At 37.1% G+C, this 22025-nt stretch overlaps 1 protein-coding gene and 1 pseudogene across 9 annotated transcripts; one reads left to right on the forward strand and one right to left on the reverse strand.

Annotated features, from left to right (window-relative positions):
* Nucleotides 1-1105: 1105 nt before the first annotated feature.
* LOC107808508 (protein SLOW GREEN 1, chloroplastic-like) overlaps nt 1106-22025 on the reverse strand; it is a 53125-nt pseudogene continuing 32205 nt past the window's right edge.
* LOC107798691 (uncharacterized) lies at nt 15387-21405 on the forward strand. Of its 9 annotated transcripts, none has more exons than XM_075248143.1 (6): nt 15395-15852; nt 15955-19882; nt 19966-20120; nt 20266-20358; nt 20442-20558; nt 20655-21122. In XM_075248143.1, exons 4-6 carry the CDS (start codon nt 20308-20310, stop codon nt 20925-20927), a joined length of 441 nt encoding a protein of 146 aa, XP_075104244.1. In that variant the 5' UTR covers nt 15395-15852; nt 15955-19882; nt 19966-20120; nt 20266-20307; the 3' UTR covers nt 20928-21122. The 9 variants fall into 9 exon arrangements, with proteins under 9 accessions (XP_016477205.1, XP_075104244.1, XP_075104243.1 ...); XM_075248142.1 differs by having other exon boundaries at nt 15955-16132; nt 18665-20120; XM_075248145.1 differs by having other exon boundaries at nt 15955-16132; nt 19734-20120.

Below are 22025 nucleotides of genomic sequence, written 5' to 3' on the forward strand. Positions count from 1 at the left end.
GAGTCTCATGTATGGGGCTTAGTTCTGTAAGGCTTACGCCCCAAGCTCGCCTAACAGTTCTAACACAAATCACGTGTTGAATTTCCTAATTAATATCGTTGACCTTCAAAATTCTTTAACAAATTAATGATAAAAGTTCTATTCATCGATAGAAATATGAAGATTGAGCATAACTCTAATAATGAGACATGATATTGCGAATTTATATCTTCACTTGTAATTGGTCGTGTCTTAGTTCATTTGTCCGTCCTTGTTATACACTTTTCTTAATTTGATATCTTAAACTAATTTATATTTATTCATGAAGGAGTAATATTTTAATTATCGTACTAATAAGATTTTATTAATTATTTACTTTTAGAAAGATAAAATGTGGAGTTTGATCATTTATTTTAAAGAAATTGTAAGTTTTTAATTATTTGAAAGTTAAAGACGTTATACATGATTTGTATGCATTAGTTATACTTAAGAATCATGTTGGATATTATTCTTCTATGAGTTCCTTTAATTTTCTTTTAATTTTTGACTTTTAATTTATATTTTATATTTTTTGTGTTATTATGTTATTTTATTAATTTATAAATTAAATTTTTTAAAGATCCATGGGGCTTACGCTCTCCCCCTCCCCCCGCCTCTAGGCTTACGCATCACCCCATATCAAGTAAAACGCCCCGCCTCACGCCCCCGCCTTTTAAAACATTGCTTGTAAGTAGCGTATAATAGATTGTTTGACTAGTTTTTTGTGGGGATGGAGCATATATATTTCACATATTTATAGTTTTCTTCAATATTTATGTAATTTTACCTGTTTATAAATATTTATTGTCATTATATTATTTTATAAAATATTAAAAATTAAATACTTATGGGGCATACGCCTCGTGCCTCGGGGCTTACGCCTCGCTGAGGCATATGTAAAATGCATCATCTTACGCCCACGCCTTTTAAAACACTGATTAAAACTACTTACATCCCTAAACCATAGAGAAAAGTAAATCTAAATATCGAACACGCAAACAGCAAAAATAAACTAAAACGTACAATGTAACTAAATTCTAACCATACCTCAATCATCCAATCTCAGCTCCAATCAAAATACGAAGCCTCAATCTAGTTCACTCTTTGATCCATATCTCTCATTCTCCACTTTCTGCGCAAAAAGCTTTGTTCCAATCAAATTGTCGTCAAAATACATAGCACAAGGATGCCCTTGTGGTACCAATCTCCGGTACTCCTCGAAACAGTTCTCAGCCTCATCTTTTTACCTCAACAATGTATGTATTATTCCTTGACACAAATAAGGTCTAAATTCCTTCGGCTCCTCCTTCACTAAATCCTTGTAAACCTTCAATGCACCATCATATTTACCTTCAATTACTTAAATTTGTGCATAAAATTCCTCATGTCACTCTTTTTACTCTCCTTTTAACACATCTTTATTCCCTCCTCAACTTTTCCTTTATTTCTTTCGACTGAACCCGAATTTGGTCAATTCATGCTCTCCATTGTAAACATGTAAATGTGATTTCAATGTTTACAATGCTCTCCATTGTAAACATTGGTCAATTCATGCTCTTCATTTTAGTGATAAAACGAGTCCGGACAAAAAAGAAAGGAAACGTAATACATGCTCTCCATTACATGTGAAGATTGAAAATGAAGAGATATTCTTGGTGGTCAGTTTTTTTCATGCTTCATACAATCTCTGATTCATGCATCTCGAAATGAAGACGAGTTTTCGTTCCTTTGCACCAAAAGGTCAAATCTTTTGGCGGTAAAGTAAAATCTGCATGTTAGACTCTATAATGATCTTCACTGGTTTTCGTCTTGGATAAAATATAGTCTTCAGTTTAGACGGTATGATAGTCTTAGCATCAGACAAAGTAAAGTCTTCAGCTTAGACGGTTGTCTTCGTCTTTGCAAAATATAGTCTTCACCTTAGCCGGTGTAATAGACTTTGCCTCGTATAAAGTAAAGTCTTTAGCTCAGACGGTGTAATAGTCTTCACCTCAGACAAAGTAAATGTTTGGCTCAGACGGTGTAATGATCTTCACCTGAGATAAAGTAAAATCTTTGGCTTAGACGGTATAATGGTCTATGCCTTAGATAAAATGAAGTTAAATCTTCAAACAAGATAAAGTCTTTAGCTTAGACAGTGTAATGTCCTTTGCTTCAGATAAAATAAATTTATTTGACTCAGACGGTGTTATGATCTTCACCTCAGATAAAGTAAAGTCCTTGGCTTAGACGGTGTAATGGTCTTCGCCTCAAATAAAGTAAAGTCAAATATGTAAATAAAGTAATATCTTTGGCTCAGACGGTGTAATGGTCTTCACCTTAGACAAAGTAAATTTTGGCTCAGATCACCTTAGACAAAGTAAATTTTTTGGCTCAAACGCTGTAATAGTCTTCGTCTCAGATAAAGTAAAGTCAAATCTTCAAAAACAAAAAGGATTTTTGGCTCAGACAGTGTAATGATCTTCACCTCAGACAAAGTAAACTCTCTGGCTTAGACGGTATAATGGTCTTCGCCTCAGATAAAGTAAAGTCAAATATTCAAAAAAAAATCTTTGGCTTAGACGGTGTAATGGTCTTGGCCTCAGATAAAGTAAAACTTTGGCTTAAATGGTGTAATCATCTTCGGCTCAAAAAAATAAAGTCTTCTACTTGAGATGGTATAAAGTCCTCGCCATGTTCAAAGTAATACCATCTTGTATAAGGTAATACTTTACAAACATGAGCAAATTTCAGGCGGATAAACTTTAATCGCTTCAAATTTTCTACTCTCTTGAACTCCACGAGCATGAAAAAAAGAAGAATGTCCAAGATAGTGGAAATAAAAGAAGTTGCCAGTTGTAGTTACAAAGTAGATGATAACCAAAATGGCCCAACTCCTCATTGCTAGTCTAATACGAATAAGAAAATGAAAAGCATAAAGATTAAACGAAGAAGAGAAGTTAGCGAAGGACGGAGTTGGATCGTGAAACCGAATTCATATTGACTAAGGCAACTCCAAAGGCAAATAAAGCTCCATATCTTCCAAGTTGCAGCAAAACCTTTTGGATTACATGACTAGTTTCACTAGTTGGAGACAAAATTGCTTGACTATTTAAAATAAAATACTTATGGACCCCTGACTAAGCCAAGATAACCAAGTAAGTGTAATATTCCATACAAATAAATTGGTTCAGACCATTAAAGGGGCTTTTGCAAATAAATTACTAGCAACAGAACAAAGGAGATAAATGATGCTCATCTTTTATTCTTACTAGTATGGTTCTTTAAGAATTTTATAGCAAACCACATAAATGATTGAAAATATTACAGATTGTTTGTGTGGATAAAATAGAAGAAAAAAGGGAGTAGCTGCATGGAATAGGAATCTCAACAACAACAACAAAAGGAAGAAGAAAAAAAGACGAGCATTACCTGAGAAGAGTCGTGTCGAGACTGCCTTTGGTTATAAAGCATGACGCCGAAAATAGATGTTACTTAGTGTTTGTATTTATAGGCGTGGATTCAATATAGACCCAATGAGTTGATCTCCTTAAAATAAGAATTTGAGTTTATCAGATTGGACACTGTTGAGAAAATTACAATCTGATTGAAACTCAAAGACTCTAGAATCTATCTGTGCGAGTCCATTCAAATTCAAATTCCATGGAATTAGGCATCAATTTGGAAGATAGTTACATGGAGTTGGATGTGTTAATAAGATGAATTCAACTTCTGTTTCTTAGCCTTCTAGAAATTAAGTTAAAAAAATAGCTAAAATCATCGGATACGTTCACGTGTGGCCAAATATGTATTGACCTTAAATGGGCTTTAAATCTTAAAACAAGACTACTAATCCTTTAATTATATAATCAATCAAACTCTCTGAAAGCAATTGCAAGAAGACAATTAAAAGTGTTTCGTCTTACTTCAAGGCTAATCTTTGAGGATTAACAAGCTTATACCCCGACTAGCCTCGAAGTAGGGGACATTTATAAGCATTTAAATTTTATCGGGTTTGAATCCATAAAATAATTTGGACCATATTAAACTCAAGATACTAGTCCAAACAAATATTGTGGCTAGTAAATTGGGTTAATTAATTAAATGAAATATAAATATGTTAGGCTAGTCCATCTAATTGGACTACAAATTAAATGATAAGTTGTAACGACCCGGCCGGTTGTTTTGAGTATTACAACCCTGTTTTCCCCTTTACTTCTCAAATTATACTTTACAATTGTTGTGTGAATTGTCGGGGTAATTGTTCGGGTCCGGTGAGGTTTTGGAATGAATTGGAATATTTAGTTCCAAGGTTAAAAACTTAAGTTAAAATAGTGATCGGATGTCGAATTATATGTAAATAACCTCAAAATTTAATTCTAATAATTTCAATAGCTCCGTATGGTGATTTTGGACTTAGGAGCATGTTCGAAAAATTATTTGGAGGTCCGTTATGGAATTAGGCTTGAAATGCCGAAAGTTGAATTTTTGGAAAGTTTGACCGGCGAGTTGAATTTTTGATATCGAGGTCGGAATCCGATTCTGGAAATTGAAATAGCTCCGTTATATCGTTTATGACTTTTGTGCAAAATTTGAGGTCAATCAGACGTGATTTGATGTGTTTCGGCGTAAATTGTAGAAACTAGAAATTTTAAAGTTCATTATGCTTGAATTAGGGTTTAATTCATAGTTTTAGCGTTCTTTGAGGTAATTTGAAGGTTCGACTAAGTTCGTATGATATTTTAGGACCTGTTGGTATATTTGGTTGAGGTCCCGAGGGGCTCGGGTGAGTTTTGAATGGTTAACGGATCATTTTTGGCCTTTGTGAGATTGCTGATATCTGTTGCTGCATTTTTCAGATTTTCTCTTTCGCGTTCGCGAGTGGGCCCTCGCATTCGCGAAGTGAAATTTCAGGCAGGCAGGATTTACTCTTCGTGTTCGCGAGAGGGGTCTCGCATTCGGAATAAGAAGCCGGGTTGTGCATCGCGTTCGCGTATGGGGTATCGCATTCGCGAAGGGAAACATAGTTTGCTTGGGTTTTTGCCTTCGCGTTCGCGAAGAAGGGCTCCGTTAAGCATCGCGTTCACGAGCAGTGTCTCGCGTTCGCGAAGAGCAAATGTTGGGAAGCACATTTTGTGCTTCGCGAACGCGAGGGACCTGTCGCGTTCGCGAAGAAGAGAGGTCTGTTCAGAAAGTTTAAGTTCAGAAAATGGGACTTCATCCCATTTTTCATTTTTAACGATTTGGAGCTCGAATTGAGGCGACTTTTGGGAGATTTTCAGAGGAAACAACTGGGTAAGTGTTCTTAACTCAATATTGGTTAAATTACCCGAATTCATGGTTATTTTTATCATTTAATTGGTGAATTAAGTTGGAAAAGTTTGAAAACTCTCTGAGTTTAAATTGAGGATTTGAAGGCCGAGTTGTGATCGGATTTGAGTAATTTTGGTATGGTTGGACTCGTAGTTGAATGGGGGTTCGGATTTTGTGGGTTTTATCGGATTTCGAGATGTGGGCCCCACGTATAATTTTTGGGGCGTAATTTCGGATTTTATGAAAATATTAGTATTTTAATATGAAATTAATTCCTATAAATTTTGTGGGCTGAATCAAATTAATTGTGGTAGATTCGAGCCGTTCGGGAATTGATACACGCATAATGGGATTTCTGGAGCATTGTTTAGATTGCTCGACATTGAATTCGGCTTGTTCGAGGTAAGTAACTCTTTTAATCTTGGAGTTGAGTGTATGAACCCTGAATATATGTATTTTGTGAATTGTTGGGAGGTGACGCACATGCTAGGTGATGGGCGTGTGGGCGTGCACTATAGAAATTGTGACATAATTATTTTTGTGAAATTTTATAGTTAAATAATCTTGGAATTTTTCATGCGGTTTTATGTGTTAAAGAAATTGAGCTGAAAAGTATATTAAAAATCATGTTGAGGCTATGTGCTAGTATTATTGAGACCTACAGAGGTCATATTGCTGTGAGTTATTGTGTTAAATTGAAAAATTCATACTCAGTCATATTCATTTCATTGCATATCATAACTCAGTTTTATGACTCTATTTTGATGCATATAAATGTTTTGGGCCGAATGCCCTATTTTACTGAAATACCTGAGTGGCTTGAGAGGTTTATGACTGAGTGAGATCGAGAGCCTGATTTATGTTGCATATTTATGGGATCGGGCTGCACGCCGCAGTATGTTTCATATTTATGGGATCGGGCTGCATGCCGCAGCATGTTTGATATCGGCTGAGGGCCTGATTTGTGAGGATGAGTGTGGATCGGGGCTGCCCGCCTGCAGCATATTTATGACTGAGTGAGGCCGAGGGCCTGATTTGTGAGGATGAGTGTGGATCGGGGCTGCCAGCCTGCAGCATACTTTATTATTATAGCACGTGAGTTGTCCGTACAGATTATAGCGCTTGGGATGAAGGAGCCCCTCCGGAGTCTGTACACACCCCCAGTGAGCGCAGGTACCTACTGAGTGTGAGTGCTGAGTGCTGAGTGCTGAGTGACTGGGAGGCGTGAGTGATTGTGAGGTATGCCCGAGTGGCACGAGTGATTGTGAGGTATGCCTGAGTGGCAAGAGTAATTGTGAGGTATGCCCGAGTGGCACGAGTGACTGTGAGGTTTTGCCCGAGGGGCTATATATGAGTGTTGTTCTGCCCGAGGGGCTGTTTATGATTTTATCAATGAGTTGCATTGCATTGGCATGCACACATGACATACATGTATAGAGATGTATTTTCTCGTGTTGTTGACAGATGGGTATAGTGATGGATGTGTTTTACACAGGTTATCCGGAAGGAAAATGAAATATAATATTTATTATTGAGAATATTTTTGGAGAAATTTATTTTTTTCAAACTATTTATATTATTTGAAACTTCGGCAAACGATTTGGGTTTTTACTGAGGTATTTGAAAGGAAGAACTATAATTTTTTTTGAAATCATTATTTGGTTGAGTATTTTATCCCTGAGTTACTTCTGGTATTATTTGCTTTATGTTGTTATGGATTGTTGTGGACTATTGGTTTTGGACCCGACTTGGTGGAAGCTCGTCACTACTTTCAACCTACGGCTAAGTTTGTTACTTACTCAGTACATGGGGTCGGTTGTACTGATACTACACTTCTACACATTGCGTACAGATGTTGGCTATTGTTGTTGATGTGCTTGATGGTTGCGGGACTTGAAGATGTACCTGCATTCCTGTTGTAGCTGCCTTTTGTTCAGGGTAGCCTTAGATTTATAAAAGCTTTGTTTATGTATTATTCAAACAGACTATGTATTATTTCATTTTCGCTTTGTATACTCTATTCTTAGAAGCTCATGATTTGTACTACCAGTTCTTGGGGAATGTATAAGGTTACGATAATTATTTACTTAAATTTCTTTAATAATTTTTATTGTAATTGGATAGTTGAAAGTTGGCTTACCTAGCGGGTTAGGTTAGGTTTCATCACGACTAGTTGGATTTTGGATCGTGACAAGGTGGTATCAGTGCTCTAGGTTCATAGGTTCTACAAATCATGAGCAAGTGTCTAGTAGAGTCTTGTGGATCGGTATGATGACGTCCATACTTATCTTCGAGAGGCTACAGGGCATTTATGATATATATACTTCCCATTTTTCTTTTCTTATCGTGCGAGATTGATTTAGCTTGAGATATAAACTCTTTGAATTCCTTTCACGTATTCGTATACGCACATGAGCGCTCAGTATCAGTTGTGCATCGCGGGCTTGTGATCCCATGAACGAAGTTCGAGATGAGTATTCTATGTATGGGTGAAGGGGCCAGTTTGGAGGACTTGAGGCCAAGTTTAGATCGCAGCTTAAGCTCGGTAGCTTCAGTTGTAACTTGTACAATTGGACTAATACGTCCGGTAATGACCCTACAGTGGAATTTGTGGCTTGATGAGCGGTGGAATGGTGGTATGATGGGTATGATGTGTCCGCGGGATGTGTTAAGACGATTTGAATGTGACGAGAAGTGTTTCCTTGAAATGTAAAGAAATGGCCATGGGATGCTTGATTTTCGTTTTAATGTGACACACAGTCTCGAGTATGAATGTTTTGAAGGATCTTTTATATTGTTAAATTTTGGGGTAAATTAAATTCTCATGTCTGGTAATGAGTTTGGACGCAGATTGACTAAGTGATTGCATAGTAATTGTGACTGCGAAAAGATATAACAAGATACCAGATTGAGGCTAAGTAGGTGGATTATCCCCTGCGGAGTAATCTATATAGGAGTATTTCTTATGATGTGAGTGGAGAGTTTTTTTCTGCCGACGGGGTGTATGGGTGGAGATTTGAATCTGAATCTGGTTGAGAAAGTTGACTTGTGTGTTAAGAGAATGAATACGAGCTTAGCGGATGATTGAAGTATTTTTATGGTTGGCGCTGTATGAACTTGGGAAGAAGTTTCGTTGGACTGACTGTGGCATTATGGCAGTAAAAGAGTATTGATATTGTGAGTTATGGAATATTTTAATCTATGGCTTTGAGCCAAGTGGGGGAGTCTGCTATTGACAATTTGATCTCATGGTTAGGTGTTAAATTTTAATTTTGGTCTGAGGCATACTTGTGGGTTAGCTATGACTTGGAGAAGTTGAGATCGAGGATGACTCGAATAAGGAAATTTCTGGTTAAGGATTATATTTCACGTATGAGTAAATGAAATTCGCGGGATGAGTGAGTTGTTATTGGTGAATGATGTAGTGCGCATGGAGTATGAATTTGATATGTGGTATTAAAGTAGAGTTACTTCTTTGAGTGTTGTGGTGCTAATGCGGCACGTGTCTTTTGGCCCATTTGGGTGGTGCAATTAGATTTGAGCAAAGTGGGTGACTCCCGAGAAAGAAAATTTCAGTGGGTTTGAGAATTATATATAGTAAGTGAGAATGTTTCCGGACTTGGGTATGGATAAAAATTCGAGATTTGCATTTGATGGTGCCTGAACTTACGGAAATTCTATATGACTATGGATTCTACATTTTTGTATAAGGAAGGTAAGAAGAACAATTTCAAATTCACATAAGGCATTCTCAGAGTGAGTGTTATAGTTGTAGTATTTTTGAAGGTGCTTAAGAAGAATACAGTTGCTTATGGGCCGTAGGGCGTTGTGGTTCTATGCTAATGTTTGTGGGGTAAGTTGTGGTTAAAGATCATGGTATTTTCGCAAGAAGAAGTATCAATCTGAAGACGAATTCGGAAGGAACTTGGAGCAATAGGACAGGTTGGTAGTAGGTTGGATCAATATGGTAATGGATATGATCGGTTCTTTGAGTGCTTATGATGTGGGAGTTTTCTACAGGTGCTTTGTGGCAATACACCTGGACTTGGTGACCTGTGTGGCTTGGTCGAGTTAGAGGAATTTAGTTTTAAGGGCTTAATTATGTGCAAATGGATTCCAAAGTATTCTTGATGGTTTCTACCAATGTGAAAAACGTGTTATGTATTGTGATTTCCTCCTGGAAAGAAGCAAGAGAAAGGTTTCTAACTAAAATGGCATGTAAATTATTGGTGACTCAAAGTTGATAATAAGATTCTTGTGTTTTTCACATGATGGCAATATAGATGTTACGTGTTGTACGAAAGCTAGATTTTCATGTACAAGTGGAAGTACAGTCTTGAAGAGAAGGTAACGAATGTTGGACAACATGGACGGTTTCAAATAACTAGATAAATACTATTACTACTTTGTGTTGTATGAGAAAGGAGTGGACTTCAGAAGGCACATTGTATTTTTACTTACGGAGGTATAAATTAGTATTGCGGTACTCACATGGTTGATAGACTGCTGATATTCAAATTTTATCAATTGGCACGGAAGAACTTTTAAAGTATTTCTCGTGGGATGATCGTGTATGAGAGAGTTATTAGGCATTCGTGCGGTGGAGATAGAATCAAATATGGTGATTCGCGTGTTTTATGGATTTGGAGATTGGAAGTTCTCAGGAGCAGATTGTTTCATGGTTGTTGACTGTGAAGTTGTGGCCGGAGCTAGCCATATGGTAGAATGTGTTATGATTCAGTCATTATGGATTTTCGGAAGAATTTTTATCTATTTGTGGGTAACCCGAGTTGATTTGGGGGTCCATAGATAGGCCCAATTAAGATGTGTATTCTACACCGAGCTGGAATGGTTGGCTCCATACTGCTATTATTGAGGGATGTGTCATTTGGTTGATGTTGAACTTATTCGTGTTCTCAAATGATCTGGGAGTTATTCCTTTAAGCTACGAGGAGTTGTGATTCATTGGTTATGTGCACAGATGGTGCGGTTCTATTTGAGCTTTATAGCGGAATTTGAGTGTGATGAGTAATTAGATATTGCATGATTGATAGCGTAATGGTTATGTCCTTTCAGGTTTTTGTGTGGTATTTTTTTCATTTGCCTCTCCGTCGTTATTAAATTGGAGCAGGGCGGCTCGGAGTATATAATATGAACTTCGTGTTAGAATCGGGTGATGGTTCTATGGTGTATGATGAATTTTCAGCATTTCGTTGTGGAAGTACTTGTTAATCTGGCGGGGCAGTTCTCTCATTTGAGTCATTTTCCATAACTGGGTACATTTGAATTGTTGCGTATTAGTACACGGATGGCACGAGTTGTGGCTCCGAGTTATATTGGTGCGGTATGTCTGTGGAGCAGTTATGTTTAGTAATATAAGGTCGTTGGACCTGGAATGGGTACTATCAGGTTTAATTTCGGTATATTCAGGAGTATAATATTGAAAGTCGGCGCAGAAAATGATTATGGTTCCGATTGGGGAAAGAGACCTCCATGACTTGTTGGTCTGATAAAGGGTTACGAGATTCTGCGTGATTCTTTTATTATCAACAGTGTACGAAGGTTTTGGGATGAGGTTTGGTTCGATATGGGTTTAATACTAGTATGCGGTTCGTTTTGGAGTAGTCACTGCGATCAGGAATGGTGCTACGAGCATGCGAGTTGTGTAATATGCTGGGTGATTATATCCGTGGTTATAGTTATAGCTCGATGCAGCTTATTCGGACTTATGCAGTGTGTAAATGTAAGATTCGTGTCTTGAAAGAAATTTTAAAGGTTGGAAATTAAACTCCAAGGTTTATGAGCTAAGGTTAAATTAATGATTTTCAATTGTATTGTGTAGTCAAGCATATGTTGAATAGGGTGACGTGGGTTCACCCCCGGGTACGTGTGTGGTAAGATGGAACAGTGATTTGATGGCTTGGAAATAACTCTTGGCACGTTCGAGGACGAACGTATGTTTAAGTGGGGGAGAATGTAACGATCCGGTCGGTTGTTTTGAGTATTACAACCCTGCTTCCCCTTTTACTACTCAAATTGTACTTTACAGTTGTTGTGTGAATTGCCGGGGTAATTGTTCGGGTCCGGTGAGGTTTTGGAATGAAGTGGAACACTTAGTTCCAAGGTTTAAAGCTTAAGTTAAAATAGTGACCGGATGTTGACTTATGTGTAAACGACCTCGTAATTTAATTCTGATAATTTCAATAGCTCCGTATGGTGATTTTGGACTTAGGAGCGTGTCCGGAAAATTATTTGGAGGTCCGTAGTTGAATTAGGCTTGAAATGCCGAAAATTGAATTTTTGGTAAGTTTGACCGGGCAGTTGACTTTTTGATGTCGAGGTCGGAATCCGATTCTGAAAATTAGAATAACTCCGTTATGTCGTTTATGACTTGTGTGCAAAATTTGAGGTCAATCAGACGTGATTTGATATGTTTCGGCGCAAGTTGTAGAAACTAGAAATTTCAAAGTTCATTAGGCTTGAATTGGGGTGTAATTCATGGTTTTAGCGTTGTTTGAGATGATTTAAGGGTTCGACTAAGTCCGTATGATGTTTTAGGACTTGTTGATATATTTGGTTCAGGTATCGAGGGGCTCGGGTGAGTTTTGGATGGTTAACGGATCATTTTTGGCCTTGGTGAGATTGCTGATATCTGTTGCTGCATTTTTCGGATTTTCTCTTTCGCGTTCGCGAGTGGGCCCTCGCGTTCGCGAAGTGGAATTTCAGGTAGGCAGGATTTACTCTTCGTGTTCGCGAGAGGGGTCTCGCGTTCGCGAAGAGAAGCTGGGTTGTGCATCGCGTTCGCGTATGGGGTATCACGTTCGCGAAGGGAAACATAGTTTGCTTGGGTTTTTGCCTTCGCGTTCGCGAAGAAGGGCTCTGTTAATCATCGCGTTCGTGAGCAGTGTCTCGCGTTCTTGAAGAGCAAATGTTGGGAAGCACATTTTGTGCTTCGCGAACGCGAGGGTCCTGTCGCGTTCGCGAAGAAGAGAGATCTGGACAGAAAGTTTAAGTTCAGAAAATGGGACGAACCATTTTTAACAATTTGGAGCTCAGATTGAGGCGATTTTTGGGAGATTTTCAGAGGACACAATGGGATAAGTGTTCTTAACTCAATATTGGTTAAATTACCCGAATCCATGGTTGTTTTTATTATTTAATTGGTGAATTAAGTTGGAAACGTATGAAAACTCTCTTAGTTTAAATTGAGGATTTGAAGGCCGAGTTGTGGTCGGATTTGAGTAATTTTGGTATGGTTGGACTCGTGGTTGAATGGCGGTTCGGATTTTATGATTTTATCGGATTCCGAGACGTGGTCCCCACAGGTGATTTTTGGGGCGTAATTTCGGATTTTGTGAAAATATTAGTATTTTGATATGGAATTAATTCCTATAAATTTTGTGGGCTGAATCAAATTATTTGTGGTAGATTCGAGCCGTTCGAGAGTTGATACATGCATAATGGGATTTCTGGAGCATTGTTTAGCTTGCTCGACATTGAATTCAGCTTGTTCGAGGTAAGTAACTCTTCTAATCTTGGAGTTGAGGGTATGAACCCTGAATATATGTATTTTGTGAGTTGTTGGGAGGTGACGCACATGCTAGGTGACTGGCGTGTAGGCGTGCACTATAGAAATTGTGACATAATTATTTCTTTGGAATTTTATAGTTAAATAATCTTGGCATTTTCTATGCGGTTTTATGTGTTAAAGAAATTGAGCTGAAAAGCATATTAAAAATCATGTTGAGGCTATGTGCCAGTATTATTGGGACCCACAGAGGTCATATTGCTGTGAATTATTGTGTTAAATTGAAAAATTCATACTCAGTCATATTCATTTCATTGCATATCATAACTCAGTTTTATGACTCTATTTTGATGCGTATATATGTTTTGGGCCGAATGCCCTGTTTTACTGAAATACCCGAGTGGCTTGAGAGGTTTATGACAGAGTGAGGCCGAGGGCCTAATTTCTGTTGCATATTTATGGGATCGGGCTGCACGCCGCAGTATGTTGCATATTTATGGGATCGGGCTGCACGTCGCAGCATGTTTGATATCGGCTAAGGACCTGATTTGTGAGGATTAGTGTGGATCGGGGCTGCCCGCCTGCAGCATATTTATGACTGAGTAAGGCCGAGGGCCTGATTTGTGATGATGAGTGTGGATCGGGGCTGCCCGCCTGCAGTATACTTTATTATTATAGCACGTGAGTTGTCCGTGCAGCACGTGAGTTGTCCGTGTAGATTATAGCGCTTAGGCTGAAGGAGCCCCTCCGGAGTCTGTACACTCCCCCAGTGAGCGCAGGTACCTACTGAGTATGAGTGCCGAGTGCTGAGTGACTGGGAGGCATGAGTGATTGTGAGGTATGCCCGAGTAGCAAGAGTGATTGTGAGGTATGTCCGGGTGGCAAGAGTGATTGTGAGGTATGCCCGAGTGGCACGAGTGACTGTGAGGTTTTCTCCGAGGGGCTGTATATGAGTGATGTTCTGCCCGAGGGGCTGTTTATGATTTTATCAATGAGTTGCATTGAATTGGCATGCACACATGACATACATGCATAGAGATGTATTTCCTCGTGCTGTACTGCATCACATCATTCATGATTTCTCACACATTTATTTTTGACAGATAGGCATAGTGATGTATTTGTTTTACCCGGGTTATCCGGAAGGAAAATAAAATATATTATTTATTATTGAGAATATGTTTGGAGGAATTTATTGTTTTCAAACTATTTATATTATTGGAAATTTCGGCAAACAATTTGGGTTTTCATTGAGGTATTTGAAAGGAAGAATTATAATTTTTTTTGAAATCATTATTTGGCTGAGTATTTTATCCCTGAGTTACTTCTGGTATTATTTGCTGTATGTTGTTATGGATTATTGTGGACTATTGGTTTTGGACCCGACTTGGTGGAAGCTCGTCACTACTTTCAATCTACGGCTAGGTTTGTTACTTACTCAGTAAATGAGGTCGGTTGTACTGATACTACACTTCTGCACATTGCGTGCAGATGTTGGCTGTTGTTGTTGTTGTGCTCGATGGTTGCCGGACTTGAAGATGTACCTCGTTCCTGTTGTAGCTGCCTTTTGTTCATGGTAGCCTTAGATTTATAAAAGCTCTGTTTATGTATTATTCAAACAGACTATGTATTATTTCATTTTCGCTTTCTATATTCTATTTTTAGAAGCTCATGATTTGTACTACCAGTTCTTGGGGAATGTATAAGGTTAAGATAGTTATTTACTTAAATTTCTTTAATAATTGTTATTGGAATTGGATAGTTGAAAGTTGGCTTACCTAACGAGTTGGGTTAGGTGCCATCACGATTAGTTGAATTTTGGGTCGTGACATAAGCCAACTTCATTAGCCCAAGGTCCAAATGGCTATTAGCCCATCTTAAAGCAGGCTCATGCCATATGTCAAGTGATGTGGCGATCCAAGACAAATAAACGAGCCAACAAAATTATGCCATGTGTCAAATGATGTGGCAATCCAAATCAAATAAATGAGCCAATGAAATTATACCACATGTCAAGAAGGGTGGCAATCCAAGTCAAATTAACAACCAATAGAGTTGTGCCAAGTGTCTAGATGGTATTGGTCAGTTCAAACGGACCAATCAAATCGCAGAGCCACACCACTCCCTACAACTATAAATAGAGGTTTTCATAAAGCTAGAAGACACGAGAAGTGAACAAGAAGCAAGCAGAGAGCTCGTGGATCAAACACCGTAAATTTCTCTACAAGCTACAAGTTTAAGCACTCAAGCTACAAGATCAAGTTCAAGTTCAAGTTCAAGAACAAGAACGAAGCCAAATCAAATACCAAGGCGTTCAAGACCAAATTACTTGTTCATGATCAAATCCAAATTCAAGCTCAAGAAAGAGATTCATAGAGATTGTAACACTTTCATTATTGAAATCAAATACTATATTTGTTACGCAATTATCTAGTCTTGATTATTTATTTTTCTCGACGCGAAAATTCGTTGTTACAGTGGGTTTGAAAAATGAAAATAAGAATGAAAACGAGAATGGGTTTAGGGGTTTTAAAGGTTCTGAGCATTTAGGGATTTGGGAGTTTTAGGGTTTTGGAAGGGAATTGAGGAAAAAGATGCAATGATGGCCAAGAAAGAGGGCGGTGGAGTTCTAAACCAGAGAGAAGAAAAAGGCTTAGATGAACTTTTTTCTCCTCCTCCCTTTTCTTCTTCTTCTTCTCTTCTTAGTGGGCATTTCACTACAAGAAAATAGACCACTTGCGGAGGTTTTATTGAGGAGGTTTTTACTATTTTCACAAATTGTATCAATTTGGGGGGTGTCATTAAGTGACGCAAATAAACCCCGGCTACCGTAAAAATAAAAAAAAAAGAGCGCCTTTATTTTCTCCCACATTTTTTCCTTTCCCTCATTTTCCCAACCCTTCACGCCTTTAACCCCTTTTCTCCAGAAACTTCCGCCTTTAACACCTTTCTACTAGTCCCCTCCCCTTACTTTTAGTATTCATCCTGTTTTGTAAATCGGATATGGTAAATCGGTAAGTTTCAACTGATTTCATTTTCACGTTTTGATTTTTTTATTTGGTGAGAGACTTTTAGTTCCCAGTTTGGATTTGTTAAATTTTTAGGTGTTTATGCAGAGGGTTTTAGTGGCTTTGGAGTGAAGTGAATCAAATCTTAGCTGTTGAATCTTTTGTTGTGTCTGAATCAGACGGTTAAAAAGTGATCTTTCAGACGCCAGCAATGTGTATTTTGTTTTTGTTCTGGTTACCGAAAAAAGGGAGACATAGAGGTGCAATCTTCACATATGGCCTTCCGGTGAGTTTTTCCGCTCTTTTATTCATCTTTTTGATTTTTTATATACATAATTACTTGTTTATTTTGTTCCTGATGGGCCCTTTAATGTTCGTTCTGGATCATCCGAGTTTTATTCAGATTTGTTTTAGGATTTTAATATTTTTTTTCTTTGAAGGATATAAATTTATAAAACTATTCACTTTCAGTTATTGAATGAAAATGAGAGCTTGAGATTAATCTCACAAAAGAGTGTTCTTAATGACTCAAATAACATTTTTTTAGCAGTAAACAATGTTAATTTGATAAGAAAGAGTAATATTTGAGTTTCAGTTTTAAATGTTTGTAGCTTCGCATTTGAGTTTTTGTTGTATATAAACGTTTTTCTTAAAGTATTCAAGTTTACCAGTATAAGATTCTATTTTCAAAGTTGTTTTTATGTTATTGAATGAAAATGGGAGTTTTAGAGATTACTGCTAAGTAATTTTCAAGATCTTTTTAATTGCTCCAGTAACACTTTTCTTTATCAGTAGACAAGTGTTATTTTTTGTTTTGTTTTGCAAATCCACTAGGTAAAGAGCTTAGGGTTAGTTTGTATATATAATTAAAATAAAAGACACAAAGTCAAGAAGTCCTACAATGTGTATGAAATAAAATTTGCAAAAACACATAATCCCTGTTATCGCAGTTGAGATTAATATCTAACAGTGATAGTACAAAATGTAGTCTAATGAAGCTAAAATAAGATATAAAATTGGACAGTAAACTTCATGTCGTTTGACGCCCATCTTAAATGTCAAATCTTTGCAAAATTGGTTGGCATATTGTTGCAAATTTAGCCACGCTTGCTGTGTAGAGCACTGCCCAGCTCTCCTTTATGCCTACCATTAATCTCCCTTTCTAGGAATGAGCAAACAATTGTTAACACCACCCATAGAAGTTTAATCAATAAAAAGGGTGTCACGACCCAAAATTCATAAGGGTCATGATGGTACCGGACACCGCTGTCAGGCAGGCCAAAAATAAATACTTAATTTGATTCTCGTTTCTAATAATATTTCTGAAATCATATTTCCTTCAATTAAATAGTAAAAGATAAAGTTTACAAAATAAATAATAATATCTTTAAAAGTTCCAATACAGTGCAACCCATAATCGCCCAAAACCCGATGTCACAAGTGCATGAACATCAACTAGGAAAATAAAATAAAATATAACATCTGTCCAGAATACAAATTGGACAGGAAACTATAAATACTCTGAAGGAGGTTTGCTGGCTGCGGACTCGTAACGTAGAATGCAACTCACCTAAGTCATCGCAATAATCGCACCTACACAAAAATGTGCAGCAAGTGTAGCATGAGTACGTAAATTAACGCGTACCCAATAAGTATCCCGCGTAACCTCGAAGAAGTTGTGACGAGGGGTCGACTTCGACACTTACTAAGGGCCAACAATATGATAATATGAAAGTCTAATTAAGCAAGATATATATAACAATAAAACTCAGAACAAGAAATAACTGAGCAATTCATTACCATATTTAAGAACCCAAATCCCTTCCTTCATTTAAAACAAATGATCTTTCAAATAAAGAATTTATAACAATTATTAAAGGAACTTCATGTTCTATTATCGCACACAAATACCACCGAGTACGTTTGGCCCGATCTAATATAAATGTAAATTGTGCAATGTGAGAGTCGAACGGCGCGAACCATAGATGCATCTATTACCCCGCTCCCGGATCATACATGCGACACGGTAAAATATAAATTTAAGAAATTATCCCGCTCGCGGATCATACTTGCGACGCGATTACACATAGATTTCTTAAGTTATTATACGATTCCTCCATTCTTTTCAAAATACGAAATTCAAATGAAAACTTTTAAGATCCCAATTTTTCCTCAATTTCAACTCCTTTCAAAATATTTAATAAGCAAACTCAATCCCGCCCCTTCCCAAGACAAACAATAAAATTAAATCAATAACAATACCCACAAGGCATGATGTAAGCCTAAAATTACCCGGACATAGGCATAGCTAGTAGCTACGTACAGACTCTCATCACCTCGCGCGTACGTAGTCCTCACAAATAGAAGCACATAATAATTTAGTTCACCTATGGGATTAATTCCCTCTTACAAGGTTAGAAAGGAGACTTACCTCGCCCCGAAATTTCATAACCGGCTCCCAAGCCCTTCCAATAACTCGAACCGATGCCCAACGCTCCAAAACTAGTCAATAAACGTGCAAATCCATAAATACACACTCTAATACTTATTATAATCCAATTTATAACAATTTCTAACTCCACTTGAAAAGTCGATAAAATTAACCTCGGGCACACGTGCCCGGATTTCGAAAATTTTGGAAGATAAACCTTATACATATCACCATGAACTCAAATATATAATTTATTCCAAATTTCATGTCCCATTTCGTAGTCAAATTCCAAAAATACTAATTTCTAGGTTTTTCTTCAAAATCTCAAATTTCTATAAATTTTCATGTCTAAATCCATATATAATTCAAGTATTTAACTTGCAATAGGTGTGAATCACTTGCCTTGACATAGATGATGAAGATGGAGCTCCACAATTGCTCCAAGACCGGCTCCCATGGAGGAAATAAAGTGAAAATAGCCAAAATCTCGTTTTAAAACAACTCACTGCCCAGAAATCTCTCTTTGCGTTCGCGACCCTTTGATCGAGTTCGCGAAGGCCAGCTGACCCGCCCCTTCGCGTTCGCGTACCCCTCTACACGTTCGCGTAAGCCAAATGGCCTTAGGCCCAATACCAGAACTACCATACGGAGCTATTCCCAGACTCGGAATCCCAAACGGACATCGATAACATTGAAATACACTTCAACCCAAATTTATAAATTTCTTTCAAAATGCCAACCTTCCACAATAGGCGCCGAAACGCTCCCGGGCCATCCAAAACCCGATCCGGACATACGCCTAAGTCTAAAATCATCGTATGAACCTGTTGGAACCTTCAAATCTCGATTCCGAGGTTGTTTACTCAAAATCACACTTTAGTCAATTCTTCCAATTTAAAGCTTCCGAATTTAGAATTTTCTTCCCAAACTAACTCCGAACTTCCCAAAATTCAATTCCGACCATACGCACAAGTCATAATATCTTCAGTGAAGCTGCTCAGGGTTTCAAACCACTGAATGACGTACTAGAGCTCAAAATGACCGGTCGGGTCGTTACAAAAGGCATCGTCACGGTAATGTTATATTTTGAATTGTCAAAAAGTATCTTATTGTGCCTTGGTTCTTGCCCTTTCCCCGTTCCCAATCTAGCCAGTGCCATGAAATGGTCCTCCAACGCGCATGCCATTACTTGTGCATATTCATTATCCAGTATTATTCCATAAAAGTATTCCATGCTATGTGTGTTTTCCCATGTATATAATATTCTTTGAATACATACATGCCTTTTCCTTTGCATAAGTTGAACGAGCAGTTTTATTACATAGTACTGCTCCACTCCTTGTGTATTTTATGTTTGTGTCTATCATTGTCCTTCCTTCATGGGAATGAGCAAACAAAAATCTAGTCAATGAGTAAGGCATGGCCTCTATTGTGGACTTTGATATCTATGATGCAGCATATGGGGAAGCGCAAGAGTTGCTTGCCGGATATTGTAAATTACTGGCTATTGATGGCAATTTCTTCCCAATTAATTTTAACATGTGGTCAGGACCGTCAGGTATTCCTAAAATTTATAAGGAAGACTGCTTTGAAACTATGCTAAAGGTATTACACATATGTCTATTTATTGTAACTAGATTTTTATGCATGTATAGAAAACTAACTTTATTTTTCTTTTTCATTTGAAGCCCCGGTTCTTTTTTTAGGACTACCAATGCCATTGCATATAGATATTGAAATGCTAGTTTGAATAAGAAGTGGGCTACACATAGACATAGGTTGTGGGATGAATTTTATGACCCGGCCAAAAGCAGAACTGAACTTTTAAGCAATGTGCCATCAGGTATAAATAGAGATCAGTGGGCTAGTTTTATTGCTTATCGTCTAAAATCATCAACAATTGTAAGACTGGTTATTTGAATAGATTTTGCTGTCGTTATGATTAAATATTAGAATAAATTTTTAAGTTGTTATTATTTTGTTGATAGGAAAGTTGTAGAAGAAATAAAGAAATTTGACGCAAGCAAACAATGCCTCAGACTGGTGGATCCAAAGCTAACTCGAGACGACGACATGAGATGGTATTCATATTAACTTAATAATTTTTACTTGTTCTCTAATTTAAATGCTTTATTACAATCTGTTTGGTTTATCTATTTCTTAGTTTTTGGAAACTGGAGAATATCCTACTCGGGGAAAGATGTTTATCGAAACTCATAAGAGAAATGATGGATTATTTGTAAATAATGAGGCAAGGACTATAGTAGTAAGTTCAGCTTTGGTGTGTTTCTCTGACATTATTTGAAGTTTTATTTTAACATTTTACATCTCAATCTTACTTTCTGTACATACTAATTGATAATTTGTTTGCGTGTAGGAACAAATTGAATTGACTCAAGGCAATGCCAATGAATCTAAAATTTTCTCAGATGATATTATTGGCAAGGTGTTAGGGGCAGAGCATTCTGGAAGGGTACAATGTATGGGTATGGGAGCAGCTCCTTCAAATACATCCAAGAATATCAAACAACGACTTAACGGGCTGAACCATTCTTCATCTAGCTTCGGTACATCATCTGCAACTTTCACTTATTTACAACAAGAGGTCACTCATTTGAAGTCCCAATTAGTAGATACCTTACAACACTGAAAGCTTACATGATATCAAAGGAAGGAAAAATTCCTGAACAATTTGTTGGTCTGTTTGCTCCTCAACCACATGTAACTGAATTGTCACGAGGATATAGTCCTCATCTTGGTCATAGCTAGATAATTTTAAGGAAGCATTAAAATTTTAAATATGGTATAATGGTCAGATTTTTTATCTAAATATTCTTTCTATTGTTTCAAGCCAAGTGATGATGCACAGAGTGAACCTACCTCACCGGTTGATGAAAGAGGATCATCGGGCAACAGTTACCAGAATCACCAAGCAAATACTGAGAATGTTATTTATTTAATGTGGAACTACTATTGCTTTTATGGATTTTAAGTAGTAATGTGTAGGAGCTACTTTAGTTTATATTGCTTTAGTATGATTTGTAGTACTTGAATTTGTGACTGTTGCTATTGTGGATGATTAATGAAATTTGATTGTTGTTATATAATGAGTATTATTTAGTATATAATTTCTTTGTTTATGCATATGCTGATACAAGCTTGATCTTATTTAATCGTGTAATATTTAATGAGAAGAAAGTGTATTTTAATATTCAACTCGTGATGGTAATTAACCCCCCACAAATTAAAATTTATGAAAGAGATTATATTGTGGAGATTATACACCCAACTAATTAATTATTTTTAATATAAAGCTCACATTGTGATGGTTATACATTGTTACTAAGCCGCCCTTAATTGACTTTAAAACTCCCACTAATCACAAATTTAATTTGCGGAGGTCGTGTTGGGGTTCTTTAAAACTGCCACAAAAAGCCTTGTGGCGATGATAACCATGGCGTTTCTTAAAATTAAACCATTTGTGGGGGTCCAAAACCGTTACAAAATTAAGAAAAAACCTCCACAAATTACACCTTTTCTTGTATCAAATTTTGGAACAACGCAATTTTCGGCAAAAAAGTTTTAAAAAAAAAAAAATGAAAATGGTATATGAAAATTAGAGCTGTGTTTGGACATCAATATAATTTTGAACTGTTTTTGAATTTTTGTGATTGAGCTGAAGTGAACAATTTGAAAAATAATTTTTTGAAAATTTTCAAATTATCGAAAATTTTCAAAATTCAACTTC

The sequence above is a fragment of the Nicotiana tabacum genome, chromosome 24 (genome assembly GCF_000715075.1).
Source record: "Nicotiana tabacum cultivar K326 chromosome 24, ASM71507v2, whole genome shotgun sequence".
Lineage (NCBI taxonomy): Eukaryota > Viridiplantae > Streptophyta > Magnoliopsida > Solanales > Solanaceae > Nicotiana > Nicotiana tabacum.